Below are 10,266 nucleotides of genomic sequence, written 5' to 3'. Positions count from 1 at the left end.
GCTTTCCGGGGTGGACCCACACGTGACAGGTAAGTATGGATTTTTATTTTTTGTTTTTATATAGCTAACTGCAGCCAAGGAAGAAGTGTAATTGAAAGGCGATAACTAGGGATGATCGAATGCTTCGATTTTTCAGCTTCGTAAATATTTTCCGAATACCTCGCCGCTATTCGACTATTTGCGAATATTCGATGTGCAATGTAAGTCTATGGGAATCCCGAATAATAACTATTCGGGTTTTCCATAGACTTGCATTGCACATCAAATAGTCGAATAGCGGCGAGGTATTCGGAAAATATCCGCGAAGCCGAATAATCGAAGTATTCGATCATCCCTAGAGAGATAACCTTTTAACTAAAGTTTACTCACATATAAATATCAATATTTCATTATGAAAGTATTTGTCTTAAGACATGCAAAACGCATACTAGTGCCTACCATGAAAGATATTATTTCTAGCTGACCTACTCAGGTCTTTAGTATGTGATACGGGCTCAAGAAATGGCATCGTTCTCCTTTCTATGTTCTTCTGTAGTAATAATGAAGATCTCTCCTGCAGCGCATCCAGTACGCAAAGACGGACTCTGACTTGGTGTCTAAGATGCGAGGAACATTTGGAGATAAGGAAAAGAAGAAAGACAAGAAAAAGAACAAAGCTCAAGAACAAGCAGCTAATGCCTTGAATAAGAAGCCAACACAAGTAAGTGCAGACCCTCCCGACCTCTGTGTATACCGGGAGCCCGCACCACCATATCCTCCGAAAGAGACCAACGAGGGATGAATGTGTGTGATAAACGTATCCACTAAATAAATTGTACGGTCTGTAGCCTCCACCTTCATGGGGAAAAAACTGAAGAATGCAGTGTCCTCCACTGCTTTTATGTTGTGGTCTTCTCTTATTGAATTGCGGACTCTTCCGGTTTCTTCTGAATTAATCTGATCCCTAATTTGTCATAAAACCTACAACTCTTTGTCTTGTGTTCTCATTTTGGACCGTTTTCTTTTTAGATGTCAGAAATAGAAAATGCTATTCCTGGAGGAGTACTGAGCTCACAGGTAAGTTAATTTGTCTAGTAATTATATTTTTGTTTTATTTTTCAATGTTTTTTTCCTTTAAATAACTGGTGATTTTTACTTTTTTTTTTTTTTTCTTTTTTTTAATCAAATTCCTCCAATTAGAAATATAGTATAGTTCTCCTTATATAGCCATGTCTCTTACCTCATGTGCAGGGCATTGGAGGTTAGCTTACCGTATTTTTCGGACTATAAGATGCACCTGACCATAAGACGCACCCTGGTTTTAGAGGAGGAAAATAAAATTTAACCAAAAAATATGGTCATGACGCACGGTTATAGGGCGAGGATCTGCTGCTGACACTTATGGGGGTAATGTCCCCAAATTCTCTACTAAGGTACCCCATTCTGGTAAGGATCCTCCTGCCTTGTATATGATCCTGCTCATATACCCCCATCCTGCTCATAATATACCCCCCATCCATCCTGCTCATAATATACCCCCCATCCATCCTGCTCATAATATACCCCCCATCCATCCTGCTCATAATATACCCCCCATCCATCCTGCTCATAATATACCCCCCCATCCATCCTGCTCATAATATACCCCCCATCCATCTTGCTCATGAAATACCCTCATCCATCCTGCTCGTGATATACTCCCATCCATCCTGCTCGTGATATACCCCCCATCCATCCTGCTCGTGATATACCCCCCATCCATCCTGCTCGTGATATACCCCCATCCATCCTGCTCATGATATACCCCCATCCATCCTGCTCATGATATACCCCCATCCATCCTGCTCATGATATACCCCCATCCATCCTGCTCATGATATACCCCCATCCATCCTGCTCATGATATACCCCCATCCATCCTGCTCATGATATACCCCCATCCATCCTGCTCATGATATACCCCCATCCATCCTGCTCATGATATACCCCCATCCATCCTGCTCATGATATACCCCCCTCCATCCTGCTCATGATATACCCCCCTCCATCCTGCTCATGATATACCCCCATCCATCCTGCTCATGATATACGCCCATCCATCCTGCTCATGATATACACCCATCCATCCTGCTCATGATATACCCCCATCCATCCTGCTCATGATATACACCCATCCATCCTGCTCATAATATACCCCCATCCTGGTATATGGCCTGTATCCTGTGGCACAGAAAAAAAATAAACGTTTATACTCACCTTTCCTCACTCCCTGAAGCACTGATCTCTGTCTCAGCTGCTGCGCCGCTGTGTGGAGCTGTCACCGTTGTCTGCAGCATCGCGTGATGTCTTCCTGTCTGAGCCTGGTCAGCTGATCTGGTGGACACTAGCGGCACGCACAGCGATGACGTCATCGCTGTGCGTGCTGCTAGTGTCCAGATCAGCTGACCGGCACAGACAGGAAGACATCACGCGATGCTGCAGGGGGACGGCTCCACACACTGTGACGGGTGAGTGTACTGATTCACTGCTCCCCGCGCTGATAATGATGCACGGGGGGGCAGTGAATACAGCCGCACATGATCACTCCAGGCCGTAGTTGCCAGGGGTGATCACGGCCGGCTATTAATTATGCGCTCACCCCCCCGCTCATCCTCCCCGCCCACCTGTCAGCGCCGGTTTCGCTGAGAGATGATGGGCGGGAGGATGGGCGTGCATATGTAATGAGCGGGCCCACGTGGTCATGGCAGGTGCTGCTGCTGCCTGCTCGTGCCCCCGATTGCCCGCTCCACCGCAGCACCCTCATTCCCCGCAGCCCTATAGTCAGACCATAAGACGCACCCCCCACTTTCCCCCAACATTTGGGGGGAAAAAAAGTGCGTCTTATGGTCCGAAAAATACGGTAGGTATCCATGGTTGCAACCACTTAGTCACAGTTGCTTGTGATCGTAACCTTGGATACCTAAGCTACTGTAATGCCCTGTTCATGATGTAAGAGATACAGCTATATCAGGAAAACTATACTACATTTCTAATTGAAGGTATTTGCTAATATTTTTTATTATTTTTATTATTATTACTACACCTACTACTTATTGGGATAGGGTCTTGGAGATGGGAATAACCCTTTTAATGAATTCAAAACTGGGCTACTCCCTCCCATAATTGGCATGTCTCTACAGAACAGAAATTGGACCCGCCCCGCCGAACTAGTAGCATCCGCTTATTTGAAAATGTTAGGATTATTTACTGGAACAGCCTTTTTTCTTTATCTGCTAAGAAAAGGAGTTTGTGTTGTCTTCTAACTTTTTGCCAACATCTGCTGTACGTGTATGGCGGATCTTCACACTATTTAGCTGAGGCTCCCAACCTTTCTGACCTTGAGAGCCACATTCAGCTCTGAAAGAGGGTTGCGAGCCACATCCAGCTCCTGTCTCACTCACAGTAGTGACCCAGAACCCCCATTACTGATAGCCAAAGGTTTTCCACAGAAATCACACCGGATCCAAAGGTTCCTACCTTATCCCTATTCAGATCTGATCTTCTATGTGGTTTTCCACACACAAGTCACCATCTGGAGACCTGCTCCACCAAGCTTAAAGAAAGCCACACATCATGGGCCTGCAAGTCAGAGGAGCTGATCTTGCTTCAGAGTTCAGAGCTTGTGGCTGTCACTTTGTTTTTGCTTCACCTCTTAAGTGGGCTACGCTATTTCTAGCAATTGCTAGCGATATCGTACGCAAAAGCACCCGTGCGATATCGTGTGATCACTGACGCAGCGAACATTATCGCTACGGCAGCGTCACACGCACTTACCTGGCCGGCGTCGTCGCTGTGACTGCCGAACAATCCCTCCTTCAAGGGGGAGGTGCGTTCGCCGTCACGGCGATGTCACGGCGATGTCACCGCGACGTCACTAAGCGGCCGGCCAATCAAAGCGGAGGGGCGGAGATGAGCGGGGCGAACATCCCGCCCACCTTCTTCCTTCCTCATTGCGGACGGGCCGCAGGTAGGGTGAGGCTCCTCGCTCCTGCGGTGTCACATATAGCGATGTGTGATGCTGCAGGAACGACTAACAACATCTTTAAACAACCTTTAACAATTTTTGGTTTTAGGACAACCTCTCCATGGTGAACGATTTTCACCACTTTGGAGGACGTTTAAGGACGCTGGTAAGTGTTAAACGCTGCGATATTGTTAATGACGCCGGATGTGCGTCACTAACGATGTGACCCCGACTATAAAACATTAACGAAATTGTTGCTTGTGAAGCCCCCTTTAGAAGCTCCTTTTCAGAGGATAACTTGCTGTTTGTGGGGACTGTCCATTCGGATCCCCACAATCCCGAGAATGGGGCTCTGCAGAACTATCCGATGTGAACGGACGCCGAGCGTGCACACTCAGCAATCTCCAGCTGTCTCAGAGAGAATGGAGTGATTGTGCGCATACTTGACCTCCTGATCCATTCAGATGCAGAGCCCCATTCTTGGATTGTGGGTGTCCTAGCTGTCAGACCCCCAGCGATCAGGACGGCATCCCCATTACTCCAAAACTTGGTACAACCGATTTAAGTACTTTAAATATTCACTAATAAGTTGCCAAAATTGTTTAAATTTGAAGAGTTTCTGGGTCTGCCTTCATGGGGATACATTCTTACAGCGTGTGTAATAGAAGTGTCATTCCATGAACCCTGCGCTGTAAAGCTCATTCATATATTATACATTATACATTGTGTAATCCCTGGGATTAAACCTTTAGTTTTTTTGTTTTTTTTTTGTTCCCTTCATGAAAACTAGGTTCCTGATAACCCACCGAATTACATCCTATTCTTGAATAACCTGCCAGAAGAAACCAACGAGATGATGCTTTCTATGTTGTTTAATCAGTAAGTATTCCACATGTCACACAGTTGTCAGATTCCAATGATCTGTTATGTACAGTTTGAGATTTGTGTACACAATGAGATTGGTACATTTTTACATATCATATTATACATTTACCTATCTCCCGGGATCCTGCCACTCTCCGAGCACTAATAATAATAATAAATCTTTATTTTTCTATAGCGCTAACATATTCCACAGCGCTTTACATACATCAGGAGCACTGTCCCCATTGGAGCTCACAATCTAAAGTCCCTATCAGTATGTCTTTGGAGTGTGGGTGGAAACCGGAGGAAACCCACGCAAACACGGGGAGAACATACAAACTCCTTGCATATGTTGTCCTTGGTGGGATTTGAACCCAGGACCCCAGCGCTGCAAGACTGCAGTGCTAACCACTGAGCCACCGTGCTGCCCATTGTTATGGCGCTGGATACGAATTGCCTTTATCCATAATAATTCTGGTCTATATTCACTTAATAACACCTCACTACAGATGTGTTTCCTGCACAGTTATGTGATTTCCCGGCCCCGGGCACCTCCTATAAGCTCATCACACTGTAGGACATTAGATTACTGACCTCGTTGTCATATTGGTAAAATCTGCTTGTGATGACGAGGACTTTGTGATATGTTTGTTTGTTTTTTTTTTTAACTTTGGAAGCTATAAGAAGGGTAGTTGTGTACAAATGGAGCACTCTCTGATTTTCAGTATTGTCTGAGGCACTGAACAAAGACTAGTTACTACCGTATGTCCTCTCCCATACACAGTGCACATGGATATACTTATTAATATATTTCTTTTACCAACATATTCTGCAGCACTTTACAATTCAGAGGGAACATGTAAGGACAATATTATTTATTATTATAGCGACATCTATTCCATGGCGCTTTACATGTGAAGAGGGGTATACATAATAGGGACAAGTAAAGTAATCATTAAGAATACAAGGCATAGACTGGTTCAGGAGGAGAGAGGTCCCTGCCTGCGAGGGCTCAGTCTACAGGGGATGGGTGAGGATACAGTAGGTGAGGGTAGGGCTGGTCGTGCGGCGCTATATCAGACTGAGGGTTACGGCAGGCTGTAGGCTTGTCGGAAGAGGTGGGTCTTCAGGTTCCTTTTGAAGCTTGTCAAGGTAGGCGAGAGTCTGATATGTTGTGGCAGAGCATTCCAGAGTATGGGGGAGGCACGGGAGAAATCTTGGATGCGATGGTGGGAAGAGGAGATGAGAGGTGAGTAGAGAAGGAGATCTTGTGAGTATCGGAGGTTACATGCAGGTAAGTACCGAGAGACTAGGTCACAGATGTATGGAGGAGACAGGTTGTGGATGGCTTTGTATGTCTTGGTTAGTGTTTTGAACTGGAGTCATTGGGCAATGGGAAGCCAGTGAAGGGATTGGCAGAGAGGAGAGGTCGGGGAGTAGCGGGGGGAGAAGTGGATTAGTCGGGCAGCATAGTATAGAATAGATTGTAGGGGTGCGAGAGTGTTAGTAGGGAGGCCACAGAGCAGGAGGTTGCAATAATCCAGGCGGGAGATAAGGGCATGTACTAGGGTTATTGCAGCTTTTTGGGAAAGGAATGTTCTTTACAGTGTAACACATTTACAGCAATGGAGTGAGGGCCGTGCTCATAAGCTATGAGAGAGCCTGGGGGGGACACAAAAAATGAGTGAAATCTCTGCTGTGTCAGTCATACAGACAGGACATAATACAACAGCATTCTCCTCTGCAGCTGTGAATTCAGCACTGGGATGAGATAAAACACTCACTAGAAAGCTGCAGCTGCCGGTTCTCACTGTTGTCGTCCTCTCTGTACACTTCCATAATGTGACTCCTCACTGTGCGGACAGTCTGTTTATTTTCTTTGGCTAAAACGGAATTGAGCAGTTTTTCAATGTTGATGGTCAGATCAGTATGTGGCGGGGAAGGGAAGAAGTTGGCTCATAAGTGGAGAAAGACATTGATATTTCATATATTCGCTTGTTCTATGGGAAGAATCCTTTACTGTAATTTTTTTTGTGCGTTTTGATAACTCCGCAGGCTGCAGTTAATAAATGCCGCTAATCTATAGTGTCCTCGATTCCTTCTATAGATATATATATATGTGGCAGCACTGTGTATATTTCTGCACAATGCAGATCTCTTAAGGGTGCTTTACACGCTGCGACATCACTAGCGATCTCGTTAGCGATGTGATACGCCAGATTGCAGATGCGGTCTGCCGAGATCGCACATGTGACCGCCGCTACAAAAAACAACCTATGTGCGATCTGTGTAAAGCACCCTTTAGTCTTGACCACTTTGACGCTAATCTTGACTAACCTTTTGCATTATTTTTCTGCGTTTTCGTCTGAGTGATTTTCAGAGCTCTGTAGAAAGATTGTGACTGTTCTGTATTCTTGAGTTTGTGATTTTTCCTTTTTATGTTTTCCCCAGGTTTCCCGGCTTCAAAGAAGTCCGTCTGGTTCCTGGAAGACATGATATTTCTTTTGTAGAGTTTGAAAACGAGAGCCAGGCGGGGTCCGCACGAGATGCACTTCAAGGATTTAAGATTACACCGTCTCATGCTATGAAGATCACATACGCCAAGAAATGAAGCCGATTAACTTTGCTGGACTTATTTAAGACTTTTTATTTGTTCCCGTCTCAGAGAATTTAAAATTTATGTGCAAATCTCAAAATACAGAAGGAGGGATATATCCGGTGTCCATTGGATTCACACTCTAATTTTGTACAAATAAATGTTTCTTTTTACAGTTGTGTAAAACATTTGACTTTTAGGTTCTCATAGATGAATCTGTTACACGTCTGTGGTCATCGGGCAGCGTTCATAGACTTTGTATTGTGCATCTCTGCATCGGCAGACATAGTAGGTAAAGGACAGACGCAGCGTTCAAATCAAATTTCTAGCCCCCCTCAAAAAAATAAGCATTGCATTATGGGGCCAATTCATAAAACAGTTTTCACCAAAGGTCTTGTGTCCAAAAGTTTGAATTGTTGCAAACTTTACGTACAATTTGCATTTTTCTGGTGGTCCTAGCTAGCTCTGCCATTTTTTTATGGACTGAGCTTCCTAGTCAGAGCGGCACAGATTAATACAGTCCTTGCAGTGGTGCTCGGCAGCTGAAATATGTGCACTCTGCATTGAGACCCGTGTCTTTTAATGAATTTGGCGCATCTTACGCCAGTACTCTATTCATAAAGCCAAAACAATGTTTTTCCAAAAAAGGAACCCATTGGTAAATAAATAAATCTATTTTTATATAGCATATTCCGCAGCGCTTTACATACATCGGGAATACTGTCCCCATTGGGGCTCACAATCTAAATTCCCTATCTGTATGTCTTTGGAGTATGGGAGGAAACCCACGCAAACACGGGGAGAACATACAAACTCCTTGCAGATGGTGTCCTTTGTGGGATTTGAACCCAGGACCCCAGCGCTGCAAGACTGCAGTGCTAACCACTGAGCCACCATGTGTGTCGCACACATTTAGCATGCAGGATATGTGCACAGGTATATATTGCCCTATCCTGACCATTTGCACTTGAGCCTTTAGAAAAAAGAAAAAAAAAAATTGTGTTCTAGGTTAATTGTTTGCATTCATCATGTAGTGATGTGCCTATGACACTTATGCCAATTCCTAATAATGCTATGACTTTTCTAGTGCTATTAATGCAAAGCAGCCAGATCTCCCAATGTAAGAACTCCTTAATGATGGGAATGCAAATCATTCCAACCAAGACTGAATACACACATCAGTTTTTTTTCCCCTGTAGTTAAAAAAAAAACAAAAACCCCAAAAAACAGCTTTTAAGTACTGTGCAACATCCATTTGTCTTTTTCCCATCAGTGTGGAATTTATTTTTTTCATATGTACATGGATGGCAACAACATGTCAGGTTTTTATTCAGCGATCCATTCACTTGAATGGCTTAGTTCAGTCCGCAGAGCAGACCAAAATAGAGCATCTAATTTTTTTTTTTGTGTGGACTGGTGATGAGCGAGCACTATCATGCTCGGTACTCATAACGAGTAGCGATGGGCGAGCACTACAATGCACTGCAATGCTCGGGTGCTTGTTACTCCAGCTGAGCAGGTCACACATTCGTGGGGCACTCCTGTCACAGAAGAAGAGGTGCAGCAGATTTATCTGCCTCCCTGCTGTACATGCCTCCCGGAACTGTGCTGTGGCTCCTCCTCCCCCCCTTTACTGTGAGTCTACAGCCCCCACATCCAGTGCTGTGTACCCCCAAGTGCCGTGTACCTCCTCAGTGCTGTATAACCCCCACTGTTGTCTGTGCTGCCTCCTTGTGCTCTCCGTGCTGCCCCCTAGTGCTGTCCGTGTTACCACCTAGAACTGTCTTCCGTCGCCAGTGATGTCCGTGCTCCAGCATCTTCTGTGATGTATACGCCCCACCTGTTATGTATACGCCCCAGCCTCCCCTGGGATGTGTATGCCCCAGCCCATCCTGTGATATATATGCCCCAACCTCTCCTGGGATGTATATGCCCCAGCCCCTCCTGTGATGTATATTCCCCAGCCTCTCCTGGGATGTAAATGCCCCAGCCTCTCCTCCTGTGATGTGTACCACCAGTGTTTCCTGTAATTTATTAACTTATTTGAAGTTGATAGTTTGTTGCGGCCCCTGAAGGTTGGTGGAAAATTCCTAATGACCCCCAGCTGTAAAAAGGTTCCCCACCCCTGATCTAAGTGGTGAAAATAAATTCAGAAGTTTTTCCCAAAAAAAAATTGCGCTTTTGTCACCATTTCCCAAGACCTGTTGCATTCTCATCTTGAGCTGGTGTTATTAATTATACCATTTTTGTGTAGATGTGATGTTTTGATCGCCTGTTATTGCATTTTAATGCAATGTTGCGGCAACCAAAAAGTAATAAAAATAATTTTGGCGTTTGGAATTTTTTTTTTTTACCACGCCGTATACCGATCAGATTAATTGATTTTATATTTAGATAGATCGGGCATTTCTGAACGTGGTGATACCAAATATGTGTATTTTTTGTTTTATTTTCAATGGGGCGAAAGGGGGTTAATTTGAACTTTTAGTTGTTGTTTTTTTTTATATTTTTTAACACCTTTTTTTACTTTTTTTTTTTTTTTTTTTTTTAATTTATTTTACTAGCTCCACTAGGGGACTTTGACTGTGCAGTCCGATGGCTTGTGCTGATCAGAGCGATGTTGCGCATCACTCTGATCAGCAGAAATGCACTGCTCTTTTGAGTGCTGGCGCTCTGTCAGCTCATGGGAAATACGAAATGGTAGTGTCGGGTTGTCAGCTGACCCCACGCTACCACGACAATCCATTGGTGCCCCGTGATCACGTGACTGGGACACCGAAGGCGGCGGGGAATAGCGCGATCCCCACCACGGCCATTTAATTTG

At 44.7% G+C, this 10,266-nt stretch overlaps 1 protein-coding gene across 1 annotated transcript; it reads left to right on the top strand.

The window, feature by feature from the left end:
- The first annotated feature begins 547 nt into the window (after positions 1-547).
- SNRPB2 (small nuclear ribonucleoprotein polypeptide B2) lies at positions 548-9,777 on the top strand. The gene is made up of 4 exons (XM_075338060.1): positions 548-700; positions 1,009-1,056; positions 4,773-4,861; positions 7,298-9,777. The coding sequence occupies exons 1-4, from the start codon at positions 602-604 to the stop codon at positions 7,455-7,457; spliced, it is 396 nt and encodes a 131-aa protein (XP_075194175.1). The 5' UTR covers positions 548-601; the 3' UTR covers positions 7,458-9,777.
- Positions 9,778-10,266: the final 489 nt, after the last annotated feature.

This window comes from Anomaloglossus baeobatrachus, chromosome 3, assembly GCF_048569485.1.
Source record: "Anomaloglossus baeobatrachus isolate aAnoBae1 chromosome 3, aAnoBae1.hap1, whole genome shotgun sequence".
Classification (NCBI taxonomy): domain Eukaryota; kingdom Metazoa; phylum Chordata; class Amphibia; order Anura; family Aromobatidae; genus Anomaloglossus; species Anomaloglossus baeobatrachus.
Note: the sequence above shows the minus strand (reverse complement) of the source record. Positions and strands in the feature narration are given on the sequence as shown.

What these genes read in the sequence shown, in the direction of transcription:
- SNRPB2 (XM_075338060.1), top strand. Translation starts at nt 602, where the DNA reads ATGCGAGGAACATTTGGAGATAAGGAAAAGAAGAAAGACAAGAAAAAG. An exon ending in GAGGAGTACTGAGCTCACAG is followed by an intron (nt 1,057 to 4,772) that starts GTAAGTTAATTT and finishes CATGAAAACTAG; the next exon opens with GTTCCTGATAACCCACCGAA. An exon ending in CTTTCTATGTTGTTTAATCA is followed by an intron (nt 4,862 to 7,297) that starts GTAAGTATTCCA and finishes TGTTTTCCCCAG; the next exon opens with GTTTCCCGGCTTCAAAGAAG.